The sequence below is a fragment of the Typha latifolia genome, chromosome 8 (assembly GCF_019914945.1).
Source record: "Typha latifolia isolate L0001 chromosome 8, TyphaL0001v2, whole genome shotgun sequence".
Classification (NCBI taxonomy): Eukaryota; Viridiplantae; Streptophyta; class Magnoliopsida; order Poales; family Typhaceae; genus Typha; species Typha latifolia.
This window is the reverse complement of record NC_133093.1, coordinates 7,118,916-7,146,726: the sequence shown is the minus strand read 5'-3', so window position 1 is coordinate 7,146,726 and position 27,811 is coordinate 7,118,916. Positions and strand designations below refer to the sequence as shown.

General features: G+C 34.7%; 1 protein-coding gene across 4 annotated transcripts; it reads left to right on the top strand.

Moving 5' to 3' along the window:
• Window positions 1-24,237, top strand: LOC140793211 (C2 and GRAM domain-containing protein At1g03370-like). 4 transcript variants are annotated; one of them, XR_012109924.1, is made up of 10 exons: window positions 1-479; window positions 10,459-11,712; window positions 17,610-17,792; window positions 17,939-18,222; window positions 18,316-18,432; window positions 19,056-19,318; window positions 22,131-22,363; window positions 22,475-22,747; window positions 23,439-23,631; window positions 23,728-24,237. XR_012109924.1 is itself a non-coding variant. In XM_073144571.1 (10 exons), exons 1-9 carry the CDS (start codon window positions 131-133, stop codon window positions 23,625-23,627), a joined length of 3,081 nt encoding a protein of 1,026 aa, XP_073000672.1. In that variant the 5' UTR covers window positions 1-130; the 3' UTR covers window positions 23,628-23,631; window positions 23,728-24,237. The 4 variants fall into 4 exon arrangements, 3 of the variants coding, with proteins under 3 accessions (XP_073000672.1, XP_073000673.1, XP_073000671.1); XM_073144571.1 differs by having other exon boundaries at window positions 1-476; window positions 22,192-22,363; XM_073144572.1 differs by having other exon boundaries at window positions 22,192-22,336.
• Window positions 24,238-27,811: the final 3,574 nt, after the last annotated feature.

Genomic DNA, 27,811 nt, shown 5'->3' with positions numbered 1-27,811 from the left:
ATAACATATCATCCGAGAATTGGGTTTGCTGTCATTTTACTCTTTGATTAGCAAAGTCCCAATCTTTCTTCTGAAATCGAAGTCCTTTGATATCTTTCGTTTTGATTAAATTGGAACGTTTTTCTCCCCAATGAGGCTCTTCATTCATGTGATTGAGGCACGCAATCTCCCTTCTATCTATCTCAATGGGTCTAGTGATCCCTATGTGAGGTTGCAGCTCGGCAAGCGCCGGTCGAAAACGACGGTCGTGAAGAAGAGCTTGAACCCTCTGTGGGATGAAGAGTTCAGCTTCTTGGTAGGAGATCTTAAAGAAGAGCTTATCATCTCGGTCTTGAATGAAGACAAGTACTTCAACAACGATTTCTTGGGATGGGTCAGAATTCCATTGTTGACGATCGTCGATACTGCTGACCTCTCCCTTGGGACCGCGTGGTACCAATTGCAGTCCAAGAGCAAGAAGTCCAAGAACAAAAAGCGTGGTAATGACTCTATTTAGTACTTTAGCTTGAGTTTAATCTCTGATTGGGATATCTTGGTTTTACCTTGTTGTTTGAACTGCCTCTCACATAAAGTTTCTATTCTAGTGAACTTTTTATACTATGAAATATATTGTACAATCTAGATTAATGTAAGATCAAGATACATGACTTTTAGAAGAATTTACGTGTGAAGACAAACTAAGGATGAACATAAAACAAGTCAAAAGGAATGTTTTCAACATTGCAAGGTTGGGTGCGTACTAAAAGAGTGCAGTGAGCACCCAGGCACGAAAGAGACATGTAATTGTCTATGGAAGCATGACTGGATGAGAACCAACCCTACTGCAGAATTGTTTTTGGAAAATTCAAAAACAGCTTCAGACTTGGTTTTCCGTTTTCCTCATTTAACTCTCCTAGTACAAATCAAGGGCATTTCTCGTGCCTATAAAAGAGGATCAGAGGCTAGAGGAAGACACACAACTTAAGACAACTTGAAGAAACTTATGGGAGAGCAAAAGAATACAATTAGAGAGTTTTAGTTCTCTCACGGAGTATATTTTCTATTAAAGTGTGAGGAGAGCTTCTATAATTGTCCAAGTGCTTCGCTTTCAATCTCAGATAAATGAAGCACTTGAAGAAGCTAAATCGAGGCGTCATCAATCACCTATGACACTTGGTCTAAGAGATTGATCCTTGGGTTGGTGACAAAACAAATTAGATGCTTTCTATTTCAAGGAGTAGTTCATCGTGAAAGAGTTTGAACAAGAGAGAGAGAGAGACTTCAATCAATAACCGTTGATGCAATGGGACGCTTATAAGTGAATTTTGTCTCTACGATTTACTCCTCTCTTTGCTGAGAGATTTTCCATGTGAAAAAATCATACCATGGTCTTTTTCGTGTCTACTTTTCATATTCGTTCTCGGATTTACTTTTCCTACTCTTACTCGATTTTCACTTTCCGACTTGAGTTTTGTTTTCATATTTTGAATAGTATACAATTTTCCTAGCCCTAGTAGGATTCAATTTCAACTAGGATTTGACTTTAACTTTTGATTTTCCATATCTTCTTACCCCTTCGTAGAACTAGGATTTCTATTTCAGAATTATTTTTCATAATACTAGGGTATTGATTGGATTTAGTTAGTGTCCAATGAATGCTCTTCATTTGACAAAGCTACATATAGAGAGAGTAAGGAAGAGGAGGGGAGGAGAGAGAGAGGTACTTGCTCATTGAAATTAAGGCTTATGATTTCTTTAGAATGTTAAATGATTCATTGTTAAATTTCAAGTTGGGAATAAATTGAAATATAAAATTCCAGGATGTACTTTATGGTTTTATTTACATGCATTTTAATAGAAAGGCTTCGAAAGTAAGCTATTATTATTTCTACTACTATCATATTGTTATTACTTATTAGTATTATCATTATTTAACACAAGGATGGCCGTGCCGGTAGTAGCATGACAATTGTCACGGGGTGTGCCAGTGGCACACTCCCGTGTTGAACTGGCACACTCCCGTGTCGAGCCATGCCGGTCATTGTGTCGATGTGGATCCCGTTTTTTTAAATTTTTTTTATATCCATCAATTATTATCAAATCAATTTTAGTTAATTTCTTAATAGACATAATATGATACATGGAGCTTTTTTTTTAAATTTTTTTTTCTTATTTCAATCAATCATCATTAATTAACTACTAGCCAAGCTGGATCTTCATGACCAATTGATCATTTAGATGGCTTAGATAAAATTGATGATAATGAGACTAGAGATGATGATGATAATGGTGATGGTGATGGTGATGGTTATAATGATGAGACTCAATCTGGTGACAGTGATGACAGAAATGATATATACGTCCATACTACACAACCTTCTCATAGATGTAGTATTTTTATATAGAAGGACAATTTCATACATGTTACCTAAGATAAGATCACAAGGCAAGACCTAGACAACCATATGGTAGAATTTATTAGAAACAGAAGAAAAGAAAGGGACCATATTAAATTCAACATGATTACATTCAGATGAAGGAAGGACTTGAGCCTATAGGTAGTAGAATATTAGGAGAATTGTGCCTATAGAATGGTATGGATTTATTATTATTACCAATATATCAATAACATTTTGTAGAGCCACAACACCTTTATTATACTCCATATCCACAATCTGCATATGTTTATAGTGTGTCTGTGCTAGTCTATCCCATGCATGTTCACTATTCATCAATGTTTCCAGTTTCGGGATTGGGATTGATATCGGTATCGGTTCCGAAAAAACGATACGTATCGACCGTTCGTAAAGGATCAGATTATTTTTAATTACATAAAATTCTAAATATTATTTAAAAATATAGAAAAATACAGAAAAGTTTAGAAAAAATGACAGAAAAATAAGAAAACAAAAATTACACACATATGAAGTCTAAAAACTTAAAAAATGTATTAACTTACTCAAAATTTAAAACTTTGATGAATATCGAGCTAGTTCTCATAAATTTCTATGGTTTTCATTCTCATAATCATCATAAGTTTGTAAATAATGATGCCTGGGACTTGATGCTCCAAAACGTGATTCCATCATACTAGTCATATTGCATGAATTTTGTTGTGTGACTTACGTCTGAGGAGGATAATAACTAGCATTTGGATCTTGTGTTTGAGAATACTGAGAATATTGAGGATAATAACTAGCATATGAATCTTGTGATGGCTCCAAATAATAAATACTCGATGTACCATAATCATAAAAAGCATTCTCATGACGATGTCGTTGATATGTATATACATTCTCAGTTTTTTTGTCTTCAATCCTTATGTTGTCTTGACTTTCCTCAACAAATGTAGATGAGACGATCTTACCACCAGGTGTATCATCAGGAGTATGACTAGTACTGGTAGGTATACTATCTCTCGCTGCTGAATGACTCGTACCAGTCTCTGCCTTCATTGTGGTCTCTCACAATATCTCATCTAACCATGGGTTATTTCTGTCATCTAATAACCTGTCCTCTATTTTTCTGATCTATGGAGTCAAGGGGTCTTCTTCATCAAAAACATGATTTAAATCAATCAGTTGTTCATTTTCTGTCTTTCTTCTTAAATTTCTCTCCCTCAATCTCATATTATAATGACAAAAAACTAACTTCTCTAATCTTTTCATTGTCAACTAGTTGCGTGTTTTGTGTGGATTAAGAAGAAAGTAGTCCAATTTCTTTCACACTGTGATGAAGACATAATTTGACTTAAAATCTTCTTTGCTATTGGCGTTAAATTTGGTGTCTCCTCTCATCTATAGATAGATCACTATTCAGCTGGAGTGTTATGAGATATAGCTGCAGCAACTTTAGTAGTACTGAATTGCCCAGCTCTCAATCTATATCTCTCCATCTGAAATCAGAATATATTATTGCATACTGATTATATTGAAAGTTAAAACTTAAAACAAATAATAATAAAATTATTTAATTGAATCATAACTCACTTTTTTATCGCAAAAAATTTGTTTATAAATATCGGGCTCAAGCCTACTGATTACCTTCCTAACTCCGGGTAAGACTTCACTATCATTATTGACATTTGAATTAAGAAAATATCCTATAGAAATTTAAAATTTGTAAGCATTCAAGTTTTTAAATATTTATAAATAAAAGTAAATTAGTAAATTAAAACTTAAAACTTAAAAACATGCCTACCAGCAACGTGTATATCTCTATGTAGTTGTTTGTTCCATCTAGAATCAATTATCTTCCACCACTTCCTATAACTTTGGCCCATATTTTTTTTATTTGATTTTTTTACTATGTCTATTGCCTTATATAAGAAACCCATCTCAGACTTGTCATCACTGTCTACAAGTCTTAATACTTTGACAAGAGGCTCAAATACTACGGTGGCAATTGTAATATTATTCCAAAATGCATTTTCAAGAGCCATATTTTCAAAGTTTCACATGAATATTTATCTTTATGTTTCATATTCTTAATTTTTATAAACCACTCCTATGATGTAAACATCCGCATAATATCATCATTGTAGCACATAATGATGCTCTCCAAGGCAAAAAAATAAGTGGCAAATCTAGTGATGTCGGATCTGATGATCTCCCTACCACTAGTCATCTGCCTGAGTAAATTAAAAATTCAACCATGGTTATATATAAAATTTATCAACCTTTGACCTTCATGTATGACCATGTCAATTTCAGGCTCTTTTGCAATATCCTCTAACATTAGATCAATATAATGTGCAGCACATAACGTCCAATATAAATGAAGTCCTTTTATCATAAGTAAATTTTCAGCAGCTTTATAATTGGCCCTATTATCAAGTGACAAATATAATCTGCATTTTTGAAATGAGTAGTAGCATCCATAGACTTCAGAAATATTGTCTCCATGCTAGAGTACACTAAGAAATTAATTATATTTTTTCTATTTTGTATACTCCATCCATCACACATCAGTGTACAACCAAATTCATTCCAATACCATTTAAATGTCTCAATGTAAGTACGAAGTTCATCTACCTCTAAGTTAAGATATTTAGTAGTAATATCTTTTGAACTAGGAGAAAAAACACCAGGCCCTACTGATTGTATAGCATCCACCATTGTGTGATAATATGAATTATCAGCTATATTGAAGAGAATATGATTGTAGAAGAAAAATTTCTAGATAGCTCTACTAATTTTCTTATTTTTCTGTCATTTTTTATAAATTTTTCTGTATTTTAAATAATATTTAGAATTTTGTATTTTATTAAAATATAGTCTGATCCAATACGAACAGCCGATACGTATCATTTTTTTGGATGGCTGATACCGATCCCGATCTCGATACTGGGAACCTTGGCTGCTTCACAACAGCAGCACATGGTGTTGCTGCAGCTATGGTGAAGTAGCAGCAGCAGCTGCTGTACGTAATGAAAAAAGAAAACGAGAAAGAAAGGAATTAGAAACTGAAAAAAAAACTCACCCGAAGTCGCCGGAGGTCGAGGTCGTCGGATCTTCATCGGAGAACGTCACCGGAGGTCGAGGTCACTGGAGATCTACTTAGTAGCCGGTGAGAAAGAGAGAGAGAGAGAAAGAAAGATGAGAGAGAGAGAGAGAGAGAGAAAAGGGAGAAAGAGAGGTAGGTGGGTGGTGTCCCCCGAGTCGGATCCGACCCATTCCCACCCGTTTCGGCCGAAACGGTCGAAAGCCTAGCCGAAACCAACCAACCGGTTAGGGCCGATCCTAATTTGTTTCGGCCTATCCCACTCAAGATCGGCCGAAATTGTGAACCTTCCTATTCATATCATATCATAAGAGAATAGCAAAATTTCTATTTGTAAGAAGACTATATGAGACATTATAAGGAGCAAAACTATTAGTGGACGAGTTTTGAAGATTATCGACAATATTTAATATAATATTCTTGTGTTATTCTTGTGCTAGTAAATGAAGTCTTTGATTTTCCTCCTTATTTTACGTTCAACTAGATATTAGTTTTAATTATTAAACTATTATCAATTAATATTATGTGTTGAATGTTGTTATGTGTTCAATTATATTATGGAATATTTAATCGTATTATAGAGTGTTCAGTTATTAATATTAGTTTTAATGAATATATTCAATCATATTATGTGATTAATAAATAATGTGTTCAATAATATTTATATTTAACTATTAGTTTATCTTTAGCAAAATATATTTATAAAAAATCTAAAGATAAAACACTATAATGTAGGTTTTAATATATATATTTAAACCAAAAACTAAATATTGATATACTGAAAACCTAAAAGTGTATTTAAATTTTCTAAAAAATTTATTAAAAATATTATAAATGCATGGCAAAGGCGTATCGTTCGGTACATCTCTTGCCGACCAGCATGTGCTGTGCCAATGGTGGCATGGCATGGCACGTGCCATTGGAAGGACCATCTATTTTGTTTGTATTTTTCTTATTTGGTACACTAAATGATGCACTATTGTCAATGACTGAATGCTACTGAATATTCTTTACCGTCTTTGAAAGATGCATTTGCCCAACTTAGGTCTCACCAAACTACTCTTATTTCACTAATGTATGAATGTTCTGTTTCATGACTATTCATCATTTCACCCTTAAAAATTGGCTGTCTTGTCATCCTGAAGGTTATACAGAATTACAGACTACATAGTGCATTTGATTATGATAAGAACATTTCTACTTTGACCAGTCTTATCCAAATATATTTGCAATGATCCTTTTTAAGATTCTTTTCTTATCTATTAGTTCATCAATATCCCAGATGTCACTAAAGTCAATCATTTATGACTTTATCAATATTTAGACTAATTTATCACTAATGCTACTTTTACTAATTATTGAAGCTGAACATATTAAATTTTCCTTTGCCAGTAGGATAATACTCTTCCCAATTAAACTGTAGCTGTTTCAAGCTGATCAAAAGGCAAGATCGAGTTGTAGCCTCCTATCTGAATTTTTTTTCTTGTTTCTTTCTTTCGAGAGTGCCGTCCATAGAACTGATCCAGGCTTAAGTTCCTTTGATATATGATGTTCTCTCTCCAATTGGATACCTACAAATATTCCTTTCCAACATATAGAACTATGGAATTCTGAATTTTTTCTTTAGTAGAATTCATCTCTGATTATAAAGAAGTAGGACCATGTTCTTCATTGGCAATTTCCACGACCACCTAGGGAGTAGTGCGCCATTTTGAGAGCTTAGTTCCATAACTCCTGAACCTTCTGGGTCGTTTGGTTGCAAGATTGGATAAGTAGGGAGAAATCATCCGTAGGCCGATTCCAAAAGATAATATATTCCTTGAGATTATTAATCCCATATTCTAATTTTAGTCATAGTTTACACATGATTATGAATAAAATAACTATTAAATAAAATTATATTGGTATCATCGACAATGCAAATTATTATTTTAAACTGATGTTAATTATCTTTAAAATTGTATCAGTAAAATAGATTTTTTATATTTTAGAATAAAAAGTAAATATTGAATATTTATAATATTAAGTATCAAAATTAATCACGTTTATTTCAAAATAGTCAGAATAAGGTTAATAAAATTCTACAAATCATAGAATAAAGTTAATATAAAAAGCATAACAATAAAATAATAAAGAATAATAAAATTTAAAGCTTCTTAATATAACAAATGCTTTAAATAAAAATATAAAATATTAATAAAAGTTCAAAAAATAAAAAATTTAAATAATTAAGATTGTTAGTTAGTCTTAGGCCTTGTTTTGTCTGAGGCTAAGCTCTAAATTAGATTAGCTGGCCCTATTTTTTAGTCTTAATTTAGGTACCTTAAACTAGGCTAGGTAATTTGGTGTTTGGTTTTAAACAAGGCTAAAAGTGTATTTATTATTTGTGATGTGATGTGAAAATGTGAAAATTATGGTTTTGGAAGGAAATAAATGATATATAAATTTGAATGACGAAAATACTCTTTTCATGTCATGATAGTGGTCATTATAATAATATACATATATTATATGATGTATTATAATAATATATTATCTATATATTACAATATCATATTATCAAATTATAATGTTATAACATTATAATATATATTAAAATATTTGTATATTATAATATTATAATAAATGAATATTACAATGTTTGTTACATTCTAATGTTCATATATTATAATATTATAATATACAAACATTATAATATTGTAATATACGAATATTATAATATGCATTTGCGCGCTTAAGTGCATATTTGTTGATTTATGTAGTGTTTATAATAGTTATTTGCAAGCTTAAGTGCATACTTGCTAGCTTATATAGTGTCTATAATAGTTATTTGTGGGTTTAAATGCATATATACTGGCTTATATGGTGTAGAGACTTGATTTGACATAATTTGACATATTATATAATATAAAATTAATATTTTGAAAGAGAGGAGATAAAATTGATAAGATATAAAATTAATAGATTAAAATTATGTATAAGATAAAATTAGAATCAATTTGAAATGATATTAAAAATTCTATATTAGTATTTATTTGGAGAATAGGTATTGAACTAGATTAGAAAAAAAAAGATAATATACTGTTTGGTTAGTAAATCAGGTTAGGGGTCCCTGAACTCAAAGCAAATAAGACTTTATATCTAAATAATTAGATTTAATATTTCTTATATTAAAGCAATATAGTAATAAGCAAAGTTCCGAAAATCGGTATCGGGATCGGGATCGGCCGTTCAGAAAAACGATAATACGTATCGGTCGTATCGGCTGCCTGTATCAGATCGGACTATTTTAATTAAATAAAATTCTAAATATTATTTAAAAATATTGAGAAATTTCTAAAAATTTAGAAATTTTTTTAAGAAAATAAGAAATAATAATTACTCACATTTAAAGCTTAAAAAGTAAAAATCTCTCTTTCTCCCTCTAACTATTAGTCTGAAGTATCTATTCTCTTCCACACTTTTTCTTTTTTTTCTATCTTTCTCTCTCTCTCTCTCTCCCTCACTCTCTTTTCCCTTTTCCCCTCTCTCTCTCTCCTTCCCTCCCTCTCTCCCTCACTCTCTCTTCCTCTTTCCCTCTCTCTCCCTCTCTCTCTAGCAGCTGCTGTATGGCCGAAACTGGCTAGTTTCGGCCCGGATTGGGATCGGCTATAGCTACGTAAAATTCTAAATAAATTCTAAATATTATTTAAACCAGCCAACTAGCCACTCATATCGAATCAAACTATTTTTAACTATGTAAAATTCTAAATATTATTTAAAATGCAGAAATGTTTCTAAAAGTTTATAAAAAATAACAAAAAAATAAGAAATAAAAATTAGTCACATATGAACTTTGCAAACTAAATAAAAAATTCACTCAAAATTATAATAAATTTCGACTTTAAATAGATAAATTTTTATACTCGTAAATTATTACTGCAGAACAACATGAAGAGAGAGATATCTCTTCACTGTTGTTTTATAGCAATAAGAAAAGATGAGTTAAAAAGTGGGTGAGAAAGAAGGAAATAAATAAAAAAAACTTATCCAACTTTACCAAAGTGTGGATAGCTAAAGGGGCTCACCGGAACGGCCGCCAAATGAACTCGGTGAAATGTGAGAGTGAGAGGAGAGTTTGTGTGAGAGATAGAGAGTAAAATTGAAAATTTGAAAAGAAAGCAGTTAATGACATCAGTTATTAATGTCTCCTAGGTTAGATACATTTTATATTCAACCTAAATATTAAAAAAATTAATTTTAGCTGATACAGCTAAGTTTCGGCCGATACTGGCCAAAATTGGACCGAAACTAGTCTGATCGGGATCGGTTATGGCTGATCCCGATCCGAATCACCCGATCCGACTTGGAATCGGTCAATTTTGGGATCCATGTGTGCAACTATGAAACACGGATACAAGTATGGAAAATGGGGATACAATGATATGGATGGTGATAGGATGAATTCTTAAAAAATAAGATATAGATATGGCATGGATACGACAATTAATAAAAAATATTTTTCTTCTATGGCCAACCAATATAATATATGATAAAAAATATTTATCATTCTCCAAAATTTCGTTGAGAAATTCAAGTTCCATCATTACTCATTAGATAATACATACACTAAAATAATTCATATACTATGCATGAAAGAATTCCATCATTAAAAAAAACCCAAGTTTCTCCATATTTTAGAGCTGTACAACTGATGCTTCCATTGTCTAATAAACCACTCCTTGCGCAGTTTATTTCCCAATGCTCTGTACAAAAGCTCTTGCCAAGAGTTTGTTTGCTGTTCTGTCTCCTTTAAGACTACACAAGCATCAGGAATTTGAATAAGTTCAATACATCAAGTTCTGTTATAAATGAAATGACAAATAAATGAAGCTTTGTGATTAGGAGAGGTTCTTATATTATATTTATGTTTAACTTATGAAATTTCTTAAAGAATCATTGTGTCAAAATTAATGATCGATCCTGACTTTGATACAGGAGAAATTTTCCTCACGGTATACTTGTCTCCAAGAAACTCCTTGCCACACGAGATACCTCATGCCCCTTGTGGCACTTTGGACGATATTGCATCAAAATCAGATAAGGTTTGTGAACCAGCAGGACAAATGCCTTTATCTGCTCCTAATAATAACACAGAATCATCAATTCCTATAGAGGCTGAAGACATCAGTACTCTCAGAGAAACTAAGTCAACTACATCATTCGTTGAGTTTTTGTCTAATATTTTTGGGAAAAATACAGAAGCTCCATCATCACCTACCCCTGGAAATCTTGATCCCTTGGAACAGTTGCAACAGGCAGAAGCTTGTGAAAACCAAGATGAAGAGGCATGCTGTGACAAGACATTTTGTGAAAAACTAGAACTCATGGCATCAAAAGATCAAGGGGATGAAATGCCTGGAAATCTCCCAGGTGGAGTACTAATCAACCAATCTTATGTTGCTGCCCCGGGTGTTCTAAATTCCCTTCTTTTCTCACCTAGTTCAAGTTTCTGGCAGTCTGCAGCAGAACTTCAGGGAACAACAGATCTGCAGATTGAGCCTTGGAGGCTTGACAATGATGAAAAATGTTTAAGAAGGATATTAATATATACAAAAGCTGCAAGTAAATTAATCAAGTCGGTGAAGGCTACAGAAGAGCAGAGATATCTGAAGGCTGACGGGAATGCTTTTTCAGTATTAGCTACTGTGAGCACTCCTGATGTTCCTTGTGGTAGCTATTTTAAGACAGAAATATTGTACTGTATAACTCCTGGACCTCAACTACCATCTGATGATCAGACTTCACACCTGCTTGTATCTTGGCGTTTGAATTTTCTTCAGAGTACAATGATGAAAGGCATGATTGAAAGTGGAGCAAGGCAAGGCTTGAAGGAAAGCTTTGCACAACTTGCTGATATGGTTTCTGAGAATGTTAAAGCAGTTGAACAGGAAGACATTGCTCTGAACAAAGAGCACATCTTGTCTTCATTGCAGAAAAAGGAGGAGTCAAAGTGGAGGCTGGCTATTTGGTTCCTTGGAAATTTTACATTTATATCATTTGTCTTCATTGGATTATATGTTCTTGCACATCTTCAGCTAGCTACGCCTAGCATGGTTAGCGGGCTTGAATATCTTGGCCTTGATCTTCCAGACTCAGTTGGAGAGATCGTTGTTTGTGCCATTTTGGTCCTTCAAGGTCAACATGTTCTTAAAGTCACAGGGCGTTTCTTGCAGACATGGAAGCAGAGAGGTACGATTTTATTTACTAGCCATTTTTCTCTTTATAGGACTCTATACTAATTGTTAAGTGCCTTTTGTTTTCAGTGCTTTCTTTAAAATCCATGAGGTGTCTGCTATAAGTTGGTCTTAGATCTATAAAGTGGAGATGTCTTGAAAGGTTTTTTGGACAACACGAAATATCATCTGTTATCTATCTTTATCTAGTTCCCTGGCTTGCAGCTAAAGATTCAGATTCAGGTCTTTGGCACGGAATGCCTGGTTTACCTTCCACATTTTGGTTGAGTTTGTGGCTCTTAGAATTGAGATAACTGTCAATTTCTGAGAAGCTTAAAGCCATAGAAAGAATTATCATATTTTTTATTAAATTTTGCATGATATAGCAATCTTCATGGTAGATCATAAGTTAGCAAGAGAATGGATGCCTTTGTAATTGTTTTGCCTTTCCAGATACATTTTTGCTGTAATAATAATAGACAAGTGTCTATCTTTGCCTGATCTCATATGACTATTAGTAACTACTAACAAGTCTTAACTGGATTTCCTCACAATCTTTTGGTTTTATCAGCACCTTAATCATCCAATTGATTTAGTAGATGATGTCTCAACTACTCCTGTATAGACTTTGGAATTAATAAATTGTTGAATCTCTCAAAGCTCAAGGCTTTAAATAGTGTCTGACTGGCATGTCATAAATCTTCACCTCTCGGAAACAAAGAAAGATATCTGGAACAAAACACGTCGAAATATTGATTGAATATTCTCTCCTTTCTGTTATAGGCTTGGTTTTTTTTCTTATTTTTTCCTATTTTTGAGGAAAGTATAAGTTTGGAGTCACTAGGACTTATAAGAAGATACTTCTATACAAGATATAGACAAAGATTTCAAGAGAAATCATCTGACCGACCTTCGAATGGTTATCGAATGATGCTCTTGGTCTTTCGAGTGCTGCCTGTCATTGTTCCAATTCCTATTGCATTTGGAGCTATCCTGCATTCGGACACCTGTGAGGCGGTCTGAATGCTTCCTACAGTTCATATCACATTTGAATTTGGAATGACTGCTACTCTTGGGAAATGGTGTTGGAATGCCTAATGATCCCATTCGGATGCCTAGGCTAAAACTAATTGACTTGGGTAAGTGAAACATCCAAACCTCCAAATACATGTGTAAACCGCGTGGGTAAATCTCCCCACGCGGTGCATCACATGACTTGTCAATAATAGGTATTCACAAGGCACATAACAATATAGGTTCATACTATAAATAAACTCAACAATAAGAGTCCGAATATAAGTTCCACAAGCCACAACAAGCCTTCAAGATACACATCCAAAATACAACTCTAAAGTTCAAAATACAACGTCAATCATAACGCCCTCGTAGGGACTCAATACAACTAATAGACATAGATATAACTAGAATAAAAAGGCAGTTACTCCTCGCTACCCGCACCTGCGTCCCGTAGCTCTGAAATGATGCCACCAAAAGATGGTGAGCACACAGCCCAGCAAGTAGAATCCATACAATCTATAACGATGAAATCATATGTGCATATCCAATGCATGCCTATAGTTGTTAGCAATAACAATACACTTGCTTAAATGATTTATCATGAGTTACTAAATCAATGCAACTAATAAAGACTACCTGTCACTATTCTAGAACATGCCAACTCCTAATTATATCAGGTTAAGTCCACATAGATATAAAGCTTGATACAATCTTTTATTCATACAAATCCCAATCATAGTGTTCGCATGTTATGCATAGCAATAAATAAGTAGTTTAGTCATCTCATGCTCACCGAGGCATTAATCATGTTTTATCATAGCTTACCGAGCCATTCACCACACGGTAGATATTCTCAAGAAAATCATCCATCATCTAACCATCTATCATCTCATACATTGAGAGGGGATATATACATCTAACGGTAATGCCACCCACACATGCATGGCGACACTGCATGTGACTGGTTGTTTGTGGTCATCAGACTAAGGACCCCGGTCGTGAGCCCATATCTCACTCTCTCTAAATCATCACCGCCCTCAGCGGGAGAATTAGGAGCCCTCGGCTTATCAACGAACGCCCTAACCCTGCATCGTCGGGTACTGCTAGAGATATATCCCCGCTCCACAATCATATTCTTCTATCATCATAATCTAGTTCTGTCTATGCAATATAATTACTTGAATGCCACAAGCTTCCAACCTCAGGTGTAGGCCGCTAATAGTATAGTCATATAAGATATACTTTATCATTAACCTCGGGCTGAGTGAGTAGGGGTACTGCCTAGTCAAAACCTAACTACTAATAATAGGTCGAAGTGGTGCAGTGTCTGTGAGTGTATAAGGTATGTTTACATTCTATATTCACAATAGATATTTATGCAAGAGTTTATCATACATGATACATCTAGAGTGTCGTTACACTAATGCATATGCTAACATTCTCATAATATCATGATGAGTAAACTATTAATAACTGCACATGTCAAGCATATATCGTAGTACACTAGATGGATATACTAATACTAACATTCCTACAGTGTTATGGAAGGTATAATAACTAAAATTACATTATTCTAGACTTGTATAAACTCTACTTGCCTAGGGGGTCTCCACAGTACTCTAGTTTTCCTCAGCTAGCCGGCTTCTCCGGAATCCCAAAATTCTCCTCACGCAGTGTCAATCATATTAATTCACGCAAGTAAAGCCATACATAAGATTAGCGAATTAATAGAATTAATTACCTTATTAGATAATTTAGGTTTAGACATATACATGAGTCAAGGGTCCCGTTAGGTGAGTTCCATGTCGTCCTAAAATTCACACTAATTAGGTGATAATAAATTGTCTTTAGGGGAGTGGTTATGCTAATAAATTAGGTGGAATAAAGAAATGGTGCTATAGGGTCCAAATGACCCTAAATGGGCTAGGCTGGGGTGTTGGGTTGGGCCTAAGCCCAACTCAATAGGCAAGGGAGGGATAGCTCGTGGGCTGCAGTTTGGATTACAGCCCACGGGCTCCATGGGCTGTGGTTTAGACCGCAGCCCACAAGCCTCGTGGGTTGCGATCTAAGCCATAGCCCAACAAGGGCGTGGTAGGGGATAAACAACCCCCACCCTCGCACATTATCCCTTCCAAGGGAAGGAGATAGAGGGAGGGGAGAGAAAGGCCCAGTGCTGCCGGTGGCCCACGCCGCCGGTAGCCCGCCATTGATGTTGGCGGCCTACGGCCCTCACCCGGGGTTGTGGCTCGCCGGAGGGAAGGGGAGGGAAAAGAGAGGAGGAAATCGAGGGGAGAGAGAGACGTGGCCACCATCGAGGTCAACGGTGCGGCGGCGCAAGCCACGCGGCCGAGACGGGTAAGGCACGACGAAAGAAGGAAAGACAATAAAAAGAAAAGGAAGATTTACCGAGAGGTCGCGTGGTTGGCTTCGTCGGCTGTCGGCTCCGGGGGTTTGTCTCCAGCGTCGGCAACCCGAGAGAGAGGAGAGGGAGAGAGAGGTAGTGGGGTGGAGGAGAAATAGGGGCTGGGATGGTTGCGGTGGAGGGAAGAAATAGAGGAGGCTGGGGGATGTTGCGTGCACGGCAAGGGAAGAGGAAGAAGAAGAAGGAGGAGAAGAAGAGGACGAGGTGGCAGGGGTGCTGGGATGCACGCACGCGCTCGGCGCGTGCGCGGGTCCCCCCCTCTTTTTTTATTTTTTAATAAAATTTTTAGGGTTTTACAGTAAGTCACATTACATTAAGGGCATCTAATTAACTCACTTCTAAATCCAGTACCAAAGATGCTTAAGCTGATATACACAAAGATTAATCAACACAAAATGTGTACATATTAATGACCAAAATTGTCCACTAAAACACATTGAGGAAAATCATGATGGTACCATAAACTTAGTGCTAAATGGGAAAGTAAGTATATAAACTATAGATATTTCAGAGGAATTAGACTGAGTCAGGTCAACAATACTTTTAGAGGAAAGGAGATTTGAATTTTCTAAAACAATAAGATTGTAACAGACACAGCCTTATTTGTTTGATGAGTAAAGTTATTCAAGATAAGTTTGACATCTTATATGCAAATTAGGTGCTTGTTTAAGTGTATGCATATTTTACTGTTTGGTTTGACACAAAGTATTGGTTTGACACAAAGTGTCCATGCCGACCTTTTCATGGTGGCTCCATAGGTCTGGTTTGCAAATCAGCCTTCTATGTCTTAATGTCACAGAACTAATATTGGTTAAGGACTGTATTATGCAGAGTCTTCAGGTATGAATAGGACTGCCTTTATTCAGTCTGCAGTGAAGGGTTCTTGCTCTATCATTAGGAGGTAAATATATGGGTGAGGAATCACAGACCTTGGCCTGGTTCAAGCTTTTTCACTGCATATCTGAGTAAGTCACCTAAAGAAACTGTGCCAAAGTCTTCTAAGGTTTGACCAAAATGGGCCTCCTTAGAAACTTTTTTACCTTTTTGTTCCATCCACCAAAATTATTACCTATAAGTCACCTAAAGAAACTGTGCCAAAGTCTTCTAAGGTTTGACCAAAATGGGCCTCCTTAGAAGATAAATCGTAAAACGATTCAGCAATTTCACTGTTACATAAAATGCTGAATAATTCGATGCTTTGTTAAAAGAAAAGAGTAATCTAACTTTTCTATATAATACGTTGAGTATTCTATTTGTTAAATGCTTTTCTTTAACTGAGTACTCTATATGTGAATTATTGAATTGTTCAACATTTTTACTATTCATAGAAGCGTTGAACTGTTTAGTAATTTATCTTCTGTATAAATTATTGAATAGTTTAGTAGTTCTTTGGGTGACATATGACATGACAACTGAGCTGGCCAAAATAGCACCCCTCACTGATAATCACTTTGATAAGAGAACTATTCTGATAAATAATGTTTTAAGAAAGCCCATTCTGTCAAGAACGCAAGTCTAGTCAACTAAAATAGCCCAATGGTGGTGTCAAACCAGCAATAGATTGTCCATCTGGATTGTACGCATAAGTCTAGATTGACACACTTTTAGCTTTTAAGAACAAAAATGATAATGCAAATGTTGGAGAAAGAAGAAATAAGTAAATTAGTAGAAAAAAGATATAGTTTCTGGAGGACCTCACTTGTCACTGAAAAATACAATCTATATTTTCAGGCAAACCATGTATAATGACCCCAAGCAATCTGGCAATTTGTCGAAGGCATGAAATTGATAATCTTTTTAAATTGAAATCCCTCTCATTCAAAACTTCAAGTGTGTCCAAATTAGTCTGAATATCAACCACACAAAACAGTTATGGACCAAAATTCAATCAAAATATATCTTTCACCATGTATGATTAATATACACAAATAAAATTGAAGATAAATAAAAAGTTATTTACAATGGATTATTTTTGCTTCTAATCTCCATGCAAATTCCCATGCTCCTGTTTTGGCCTACAGCGGGCAAAGATGCAGGATCATTCATGATTTCCATCATTCCTGTGGAATTTACATAATGAATTCCTAATTGACATTTCCCACTACAAGATCATGTTCATCCTTTCCTTTATTCTATTATATCTTTAGTATGTGATGTGATGTTGTCTTTTCGTAAGAGAGTAAAGAAAAGGATGATGGATGTATGATATTTTGTTGCTTTAAGCCTTTAACTACATAAAGTAAATAAACTTTCCTCTGGTATTATATGGACCAAAAATAGCAGAGGAAATAAAGAAGGAATAGCAACAGAGAAAAAGAGAGTCAATGATATGAATCCTAAATAATATTTCAGCCAATCTTGGTTTCCTTTGATGTTACTAGCTGGATTAATGATATCAGAGTTTTTGTACTTTTTTCTGAATCTCATTATAATGAGAAACAAGTATTGGCTATAACTTATTTATATCTATGTAGGCAGTGATCATGGGGTTAAAGCTCAAGGAAATGGTTGGTTGCTAACTGTTGCGCTGATTGAGGGATGCAGTATATCAGCTGTGGATTCGTCTGGTTTGTCTGATCCCTATGTAGTCTTTAACTGCAATGGCAGAAGAAAAACCAGCTCAATAAAATTCCATACAGAAGATCCAAAATGGAATGGTAATAAAATGCTGTGTCATTTCTAACATTTGTTTTGTTGGTTTTTTCCTGAGTAGGAATGGGACCTCTTTTTAGCATGAATTTCCTCAATGAGTATTCCATCTTAAGGTATATCTGATATTGTTCTCATCTTCTTGAACTAACAGAGGTATTTGAATTTGATGCCATGGATGATCCTCCATCTAGAATGGATGTAACTGTTTATGATTTTGACGGACCATTTAATGAAGTCATACCCCTTGGTCATGCTGAAGTCGACTTTGTGAAATCTAATTTATCAGATTTAGCTGACATATGGATTCCTCTTCAAGGAAAGTTTGCTCAAGCATCCCAGTCTAAACTCCACCTAAGAGTATTTTTGAGCAACTCAGGGGGGCGTGGAGTTCTTACAGAATACCTGACAAAGGTGGAAAAAGAAGTTGGTAAGAAGGTGAGGAGTTTTTTTGAGTTGGAAATTTCATTATATTCTTCAGTCCCAATTATGCTGTTCTTTAACTCAAGATTGTTATAATTAAATCTGTAGATAAACTTACGGTCACCACAAACAAATTCAGCTTTCCAGAAGCTTTTCAGTCTCCCAGAAGAAGAATTTCTCATTAACGATTTTACCTGTCATTTGAAGCGGAAAATGCCTCTTCAGGTATTTTTACTAATTTTCTCTTTACATGACAAATGTCTTTATCATTTTAAGACAGTCCTTGATACATATCAAGGATTGTCTTTAGTCTTTACCTCAACTTTATTTTATAGAAAGTGTTGCACTAATTGTCTTTTTTAGCTGCCATATTTTTCCTTATGGTTTAACTACCATAAAGGGAATTGCCTGCCTAAAGTGAATGGCTGTCAAGTCGGCTTAGTTAAAGTGCTGTTATCCTTGTCAACTTATTTGTGTCTAAATGTTTCTAAAGTGAATGGCTGGCAACTTGGCTTTGTTAAACTCCTTTAGTTCTTGAATTTTCTTGTCATTTATTTGTGTCGTAGTTTTTTAATTTTTAAATATTATCTTAATCACCAGAAAGCAATAACTGAGTAATGTAATATACCCCTAAAATCATATTACTCAGTGAATAGTGAGCGGATAATAATATTGGGTGGTAAACCTCTAGTGATAGTCTTTACATTGGATTGGAACTTGATTTTTCTATGATCTGGGGGACTCTATTTTGTGTTTATCTTGGAACATGTTACTCAATCTCCTGGAGATTGTGTTACTGGTTAACTGAGGATCATCACTGTTTATGGGCTAAGTAAAGCTTTCTGCAGGGACGCCTCTTTCTTTCACCAAGGATAATTGGATTTTATGCCAACATATTTGGACACAAAACCAAGTTTTACTTTGTCTGGGAAGACATTGATGACATTCAAGTCATTCCACCATCTTTATCTTCTGTTGGTAGTCCATCTTTAATGATCATCCTTCACAGAGGGAGAGGCTTGGATGCAAAGTATGCTGCAAAAGCATTAGATCAGCATGGAAGATTGAAGTTCCATTTCCAGTCATTTGTTTCCTTCCAAGACGCCAACAGGTTCTTTTACTATTATTGAATTATATTTTCCTATGGCATAGGCCAAAATTCAATTTAGAATCATTGTTAATGTATTTTGACTCTTTTTCCCTGGATCCTATGGAGTAGGTCTTCTTATTAGTTTGCTTAATATTAGATGTGCTGTTGTCATTTTCACCGTAGTAATTGATGGTGTAGATTTCACATGTTGGCAATATGTTCGTTGACATCTTTAAAGCTATATTTTAAGAATATTTTAGTTTTCAGAGCTTATAAACTTCTCATAGTATAAACAAGTTTAGTTGGCGTCAGGGAATAGACCTTTCTTTGTTCTAATTCTGTGACAGTAGAAGGGGTTATGGGGTATCTGATTTTAGTAAGTTTCTTTTTCTTTTCTCAAATAAAGTGACTTTAGGAAAGAGTTCATAGCTACTGCTGAACACTCTTATTAGGATAAGGGAATTCATTTTTCTTGCTCACTAATAGCAGCATATGAGTATGCATCAAAATTAGGGGTGACAATCAAGTCGTGTTAGCTGGGTTCTGGTAGGGTCGGGTTTGAGCTGAGTCATGATAATACAAATATGAACATTACCTGTTTATTAAATGGGTTGCATGAGTCATAAATTAGTTATCGGGTTGCACAAGTTATTAAATGGGTTGCATGGGTCATAAATTGGTTATTGGGTTGCACAAATTATTCAAATTTTTATAAGTTATTCGAGTTACAAATGAGTTTATTTTGATTATAAATGAGTTTTCTTGGATTATAAAGAGATTTCTTTTGTGTTATAAATGGATTAATCGGATCATAAACGGATTTTAGTAAGGTCATAAATGGATTATCATGTCAAAAATGGGCTATTGTGTCATAAATGGTTTATCGTATCATAAATGGGTTATTGTGTAATAAACGGGTTAGTAGGTTGGATCATAAATATGTTAATTGGGTTGAGGTAAGGTCGACCTATTTATTGAACCCGGCTAGACTATAAATACAAATTGGTTTAAAACCTAGATTACCTTGTCAGGTTATCGAGTCAGGTCAACTTTTGTCATCCCTAATCAAAATATTCTGTCTGGATGCATTAGATGTTTCAGAGTGAAATTAATCATTTTCTCTCTCATTTTTTCATGATTTCAATCCATCATTTTTATAAATACGAGTGAGCTTCCTTGATGTCATGTTGCCTACCTGACCTACACTATTTCTAAGCTTTTGATGTTTCTTCGTAACCTTCTCCATTTTCATCCTTAACAACATCTCGAGCACTTCAAGTTTTAAACATTCTCTTCCACAGAAACAAAACACACTACCACATAGAGACCTTCCTCTTTTACTTGCAAATCAAATGCATGGTTCTCTGACATTTTAAATAATTTTAGAGCTCCATAACACAAATTAATTTAAAATTCAGATTTGAATGACAATTTATCTTAGTGACGAAAGCAAGTACATAAGAAATATGAAGAATCCATCTGCTTTCCTAACATATTTTTTTAGTGTCCATGTTTATATCTTTTACATTGCTTATTTCTGAATCAGAGATTACACTGGATAGTGGAACTTATTCCATTTCCATCCCAATTAAACCATAAATTACCAAGTCAAACTCCTGACCTCCCAATGGGGAACTGGGTATCTTAGTAGAAAAAATTTAATTGCATCTACTATTTAACATTCAATCTATGCTTGAAAGATTTTTATCTGAATTTCTTATCTGAGTTTCTTATAATTTGTAATTGGTTTATAATCTTATCTCAATAGTGGTAACAAGTTTGGAAAATACTAGCACTCAGAGCTGTAGATTAGGGGTGTAAAGGAGCCGAGCCTGAGCGAGCCGGCTCCAGCTCAGGCTCAGTTTGAAATTACTTTTGAGCTTTATAATTTTGCTTAGGCTTGGGTTAGCACAACTTAAGCCGAGCTCGAGTCGGGCCAGACCGAGCCCGTGCCGAGCTCGAGCTTGAAATGAGCTTATTATCAAGCCTCATTCAAGCCGAGCTGAATCGAGCTGGACTGAGTCAGATCAAGCCCAAGCCGATAGAGGAGGACGAGGCGACGGCTTGAGGAGGAAAATGAATACAGGGCGGCGGCTTGAGGAAGAGGATGAGGAGCAGCTAGCTTGCCTAAGGAGGAGGTGGGCTGCAGTGGAGGAGGAGATGGGCCGAGGCTTTGAGCAATCCGGAGAGCGACAGCTGATAGGGAGAGTAGTGAGCGGCGATCAACTTATCCTTTTATACCGAGCCTAACGAGTCGAGCTTGAGCAAGCTGGCTCCAGCTCAGGTTCGGCTCGAAATTATTTTCGAGCCTTCTAAGAGCAGCTCAGGCTCGGCTCAGCTCTACTGTAAATTATTGCAAGACTTTTCTACAATTGAAACTTCTTTGTTATTCTTTTTCTTTTGGTTGAGATGCAAAAGATAAAATCTGGTACTTTCATAAATTTTTATCAAAATTGTAGAGGCATCGTCCAAAAGCTATTTGCTGTAGTTTTCCAATTTTACACAATCTGTTGCTTATATCTATCATGTATTGAATATTGAAAATTTGTCAAATTCTATTCTTTTTACTTGATTATATATATCGGCCAGATGTATTAGGAAAAATATAGTTATAACATTTTTATTTGGGACCCGTCTTGGGCTCATGTCACCCACCATCTGCCACACACCATGAAACCCCTTGGCTGCTACAAAAATGCCGTGCGCTTTTTAGAACATTGATTTTGGTCAGCTTAGAAGTTATGATATTTTTCTGAACATGGTTTAGAATCTTTACAGTAGATAAGTGTATAATTTTGACTATTGGAATATGCTTTCATCCCTCATATTGCAGTTCTAGGTTAACATTGACTGCCAACAAAGAATGATGATAATGAAACTCTTACATATAACAGAACAATCATGGCACTGTGGAAGGCAAGATCATTGAGTCCTGAACAGAAGGTGGAAGAAGTTGAAGAAGTATCTGAAGAAAAAAGACTCCAGACCGAAGAGAGTGGATCATCATGCATGGGCATAGAGGATGTGAAGATGTTAGAGGTCCACTCCTCGTTCCTTTCTGTTGATGTGAGTCTCATTTCTGTATAGTTCATGTAAAATATGATTTCGATATCCAAACATTTTGATGTGAACAGTACTTGTTTGTTTGCTACTTTGTTTGTTTTGCATTATTGACAGGCCAACTCATTTATGGAGTTATTCTCTGGAGGTCCTTTAGAGCATAAAATAATGCAAAAGGCAGGTTGTTTGGACTATTCAACAACACCATGGGAACCAGTTAATCACAATACAGTCGAGAGACAAACCACTTATAAGTTTGATAAAAGTTTGTCAATTTATGGAGGGGAAGCATCAACCACTCAGCAAAAATCTCCCTTAACTGATAATAGTGGATGGATGATTGAAGAAGTTATGACCCTCCAAGGGGTCCTTCTTGGAGACTACTTCAATGTAAGGAATTCTCTCCTTCCTGAATTAATGTTATCAATATTTGTAGATGCGCTGGTGATCTGTAAGGGACCACCTTTGGAGTTTATAGTTCATTACCAGAAAGAAGTGAGATCCATAGAATAGAAGGAAATAGAGATTTTGCAAATTTTCACTTATTTGCCAACAGGATTGATGGGCAATATATGGATCCATGCATTTCTTGGATGCTTTCCGGTATTTATCATAAGTGAAAAAGAAACTGAAAACAGTGAAGAACATATAAGTAATAGCTGCATCATGATATATTGACTTTACAGGCTGTAAATTACCATTGTAACATTCCTCCTGGGTTGTCTACAGATTTTTTCCCTCAAAAGAAAAAAGGAAAAAAAAAGATCTTGGGTTATATGTTTTGCTGTTTCAAGAAAAACTTACCAGAGATAGGAAATGTGCCCTTAGGAAGACAGTATACATGTTCCTATATGCGTATTGAAAAGAACAATTGATATCTTTGGAAAATAAGGAAGAAAGAGAATCTCATGGTGGAAATTAACATTCAGATAATTATTTTTCTGTAAATGGGAAGTGCAATTCATTGAAAGCCCTAGTTTTTAGCAATATTCAGATAACACATTTGATATTCTTATGATCATACAGTTGCTCCCTTTGTACTGTTAGATTAACTGTATAATCACATTTGTTTCTCTTGTAGCTTCAATTAAAATATCAGGTAAGAGATGTTCCTTGCAAACCCAAGACAAGCAATGTCCAGATATTCTTTGGAATTGCTTGGCTGAAGAGCACCAAGCATCAGAAGAAGATTGCAAAGAATATCATATCCGATATTTCTGTTCGTATCAAGGAGATCTTCTTTGAGGTTGAAAAGGAGTTCCAAAACTGAAAATGTATAATCTCAGTGCAGTAGCATAAACATATTTATGTGGGTATAATTTTCATTTTAAACAACTCATGACTGATTCTTGTTATAATGTTCTCTCCAGGTGTGGCTGAAAACTAGAAGAGTAATAAAAGAACATGCTGATCCAGAATCCTTGAGATCAGTTCGTAGATTTATAGTCCCCAGATTCTAGTTTCGATTCTAAGATTTAGAACAAAACAATGAACTTTGACTTGATACAGATTGTTGTTCTGCTGATTACTTTTGTTCAGCATCTGATGTCTGATTCCAAGAATGGATGTTTCAAGTTGCTGCAGAGGCTATTACATCTCGGAGCATCACATTATGACTCACCTTATCTTGTCCAAATTTGGTTAAAATCTGGACACAGAAAGCTAGTCGATTGTTTGAAAACATCCGAGTCAATAGGATGAAATGGAGGAGTAAAAAGTCTTTTCTTCCCTACCTTTCAACTCAGTATAGATGTATTGATTGATCAATGGGATTTTATGTTTTGTAATATAAAAGGCTGAAATGTTGTACAAACAAAAATATTTCTGTATATACTAAACTGACATCAGAGGAAGGAAGTATTTTTCCCTCGAAAAATAAATATAGGCAAGCAGATTTAGGACAGGCAAGACTTTCAAAAATAGTCGCCTATTCTCTTTTCTCTCAGGTAGAGAAATATTAACAGATTGGCAGAATATTTGGACAACAGGATAATGTGGCCTGTTGTAGAATACTCAAGATATTGTCAAAGTTCATATTTTTCTCCAAATTACCTATTTCCTTCTCCTTGCGTGATCCGCTTAGACACCTACTCGTCTTCCTTCCATCTTTCTCCCATTTTTCTTTTATCTTCCTTTATTGTTCATCAATAGCAATTAAATTACTTTTTCTCCTCTAAAATAATCTTATTTGATAATTCTAGTATATATTTTCTTGATTTTACCTCTCTCGTTATTTTTCCACTTCCATTGACAACCACCGTCCATCTTCCCCTTCTTATTCTTCTCCAATTCAAGTATTCTCAAAGAGAATATATAGGTCATATTGAATGTAAGCACATAGATTCAAAAGAAAATATGTGTAGATTGTAAAAATAGACAATGCACAAATACTATGCGTACAATATTATGTCTATTTGAGGCTATTTACAGAAGAAAAAAATTCTTATTTCTAGTTGCATATCTTTTTATAATAAAATACACGTAGTTTACAGAAGACATGCGCAAAATGGTTCATAGATGCACATTATCTTTATAATAAGATACATATGATTTACATAAGAGATACACATACGGAGCTATTATTGTTATTTAGAAAATAAAGGGCTTTTGTGCAAATGCTCCGATTGTTTCCTCTAATGCTGGATAGAAGGGGTATTTCCATAAACCTATTTATTTAAAATAGCAAAAACGGGCTCTTGTGCACATTTTTTTATATAAATTGTTTGCATTTCATTACAAAAAAGTGTGCATTTAGTATAAAAAAAATATGAATGCATTCAGTTTTAAAAGCTCAATTTTGGTATTACTAAAATCTACAACTTTCTTTATGCAAATATTCACTAGAAAGAATCTAACATAATTTAAACTAATGAGATGTATACATTACCTCTTATGCAAAATATATTCGCTTGGCTATACAAAATATATGCATCAAATTATTGTAAATAGTTAGTAGATGATAATATGATTTGCATGTTTTGTAATTGACGCTAAGACATTCTTTTTAAGCAAATAATAATGCATACTATTTAATTTCAGGTCTTATAATCTCAACAAAGTTTAGAGAAAACGAGAGATGTCAAACGTAGACAATCTCTTACAAATTTTTATGTCTTTACATATGAAGAAATGAATAATTACGGAGCAGTAGAAGATAAGATATTGTTCTCGAAGGTGGACTACCTACTTCAATACTCATTGAGTTAATCATGGGATTTAAATAAGGATTACCTATAGCTGCAGTAGATTAACAAAAATATTTGAGAACTTTGTTGGTTAGTTTATTGTTAACTTTAACATTTCTAAAGCAGAGGGTAATACTTATATGCCTATCTCAGATTTATATATTGGACAATATTTTTATAGAATAATTATGAAAAACACCTAGACACACGTATATATCTAAACCCTAGGCAATGATATTACTCCTTTCCTTAAGTAAAAGTGAAAGAAATATTAAAAAAAAAAAAGATGAACGCCAAGATTTTAACGTGGAAAAACTCAAATGGAAAAAAACTACGGATCCAAACTCGGATCAAAACTAATCACTAGAATAGTAGCAGTTACAAGACTGACTCACAAAATAACCCGTCGATCCCCACAACTTTGTTCCTCTCAGTCTTGCTCGCTCGAACCCACGATTCACCGCTTCTCGTTAATAATATCCAACCTCAGTAGCCCTCGAGATTGATCCTTCGTCTAGATAACTCTTAAGACGAAAGTTTAATGTCTTGTAGAAGAGACGGACCTTATTGGTTGAAGAAACAATGTAGCCTCAAGAATTCTCTTTTAATTGCCTTCACCAACCACCCTAGAGTTAGGGCATCACAATGCTTATATATTTATCCAAGATAGAGCCAAATCCAAGTCATATCCAAACTCACGGAAGTCTAAAATTTACAATATTACGTAGGTGCGTTCGAATGGACCCAAGTGCGTTCGAACGCGGTGACTTGATTTTCACTGGTTGCATTCGAACGTGCAAAAACACTCCTCTGTACATGTGAACGTGCTATAAACGCATGCAGGGTGCGTTCGAACGGCCCTTGATTGCGTTTGAACGACAGAAAAATGTTCTCTATATGTGCAAACTCCTGCACACGCGTTCAAACGGCCTAAATGCGTTTTTTGAATGTGTGAACGCCTGTGCTCGCGTTCGAATGGCCTGAATGCATTCTCTATATGTGTGAACTCCTGATAGCGCGCTCGAACGCAGCGTTCGAACACGATGTGAACGCAGAAACCTTTCTCTTTTGATCTTGCAATTCTTCAATCCAAATACTTTCAAAACTTGTATAAATACTCAGGTAAATGTTTAAAAATACTTAGCATATTTTATACACAATTGCCAACACTAAAAACCTAACAAACTAATTTAAAGCATGCATTTAACTCACAAAGTATAATCATTATAAGGTAAATGCTTGATGCAACTCCCGAGACTGCCCATGGATAATACTGACAAAAAATTGAATCGAGTTTCAACTTTTGAGATAAAGAAGTTTGTTAACCAGAATGCATCCAATAAATCAATAGTTGGATAAGGTCATAGCCAAGTGACAATTGATTTCATTCTAAATAAAGTTCGAGAGCAAATTGTCCGATATGAAAAATTTAGGCCGAAGTCAATCTAAACATTTGTACAAACAAAGTGTGCATATGTATATCCTATTATAAAGCATATCATTCATGGCTAATTGTGAAAGTTCATAGAAACTTTGATTAGTCATACAATTTATTAATTCTATACATAAAAGAGTTGACATTAAGGGACCCAAAGAAAATAAGTGCACTAAAAATATGAGTTAGAAGAGCACTTTCACATATTTTTCTAGGCTTTTGAAGCATGTTTGAGGACATTTAGAGCTAATATGCATCCATATTTTTACTATTGATGAGACATTCATCACAAGCAAATAGACATGGTTATTATTAATAATGACAACAGTGGACGGTGATAGTCATATGCTTTCTATTATTTTTACTATAATCGAGAGGGAGAATGATAACTCTTAAACTTAGTTTTTTTATATATCTTTGTGATTGCATTCTCTAACTACATAACCCATAGTTATATTCGATCGAAAAGGGGTTAATCAATATTGTAGAAAATATCTTACTAGATGTAGATGTAGTACATGATTTTTGTATGATCCATCTTTAAAAAAAAAAAAAAAAATCTTCTAATTGCTCTCAAAAATTATATATCTTATAGCAAATTTTGGGTTGTAGCTCGTGCTTTCATGCTCTCTCAAAATTTATAAACCATATGGATATGTTAAGGAGTTTAATCTAGAGCATTATAAACATATTAAAAGAATTCCAAAGGATAGATAGGCAAACAATTATATTATTTTAATTAATATTATAGCAGGCTGTAATGGACTTTTTAAAAAGATAATATGTTTGCCTATACAATATACAATTGAGAGAACTAGAAAGGAAGTAGTAGCG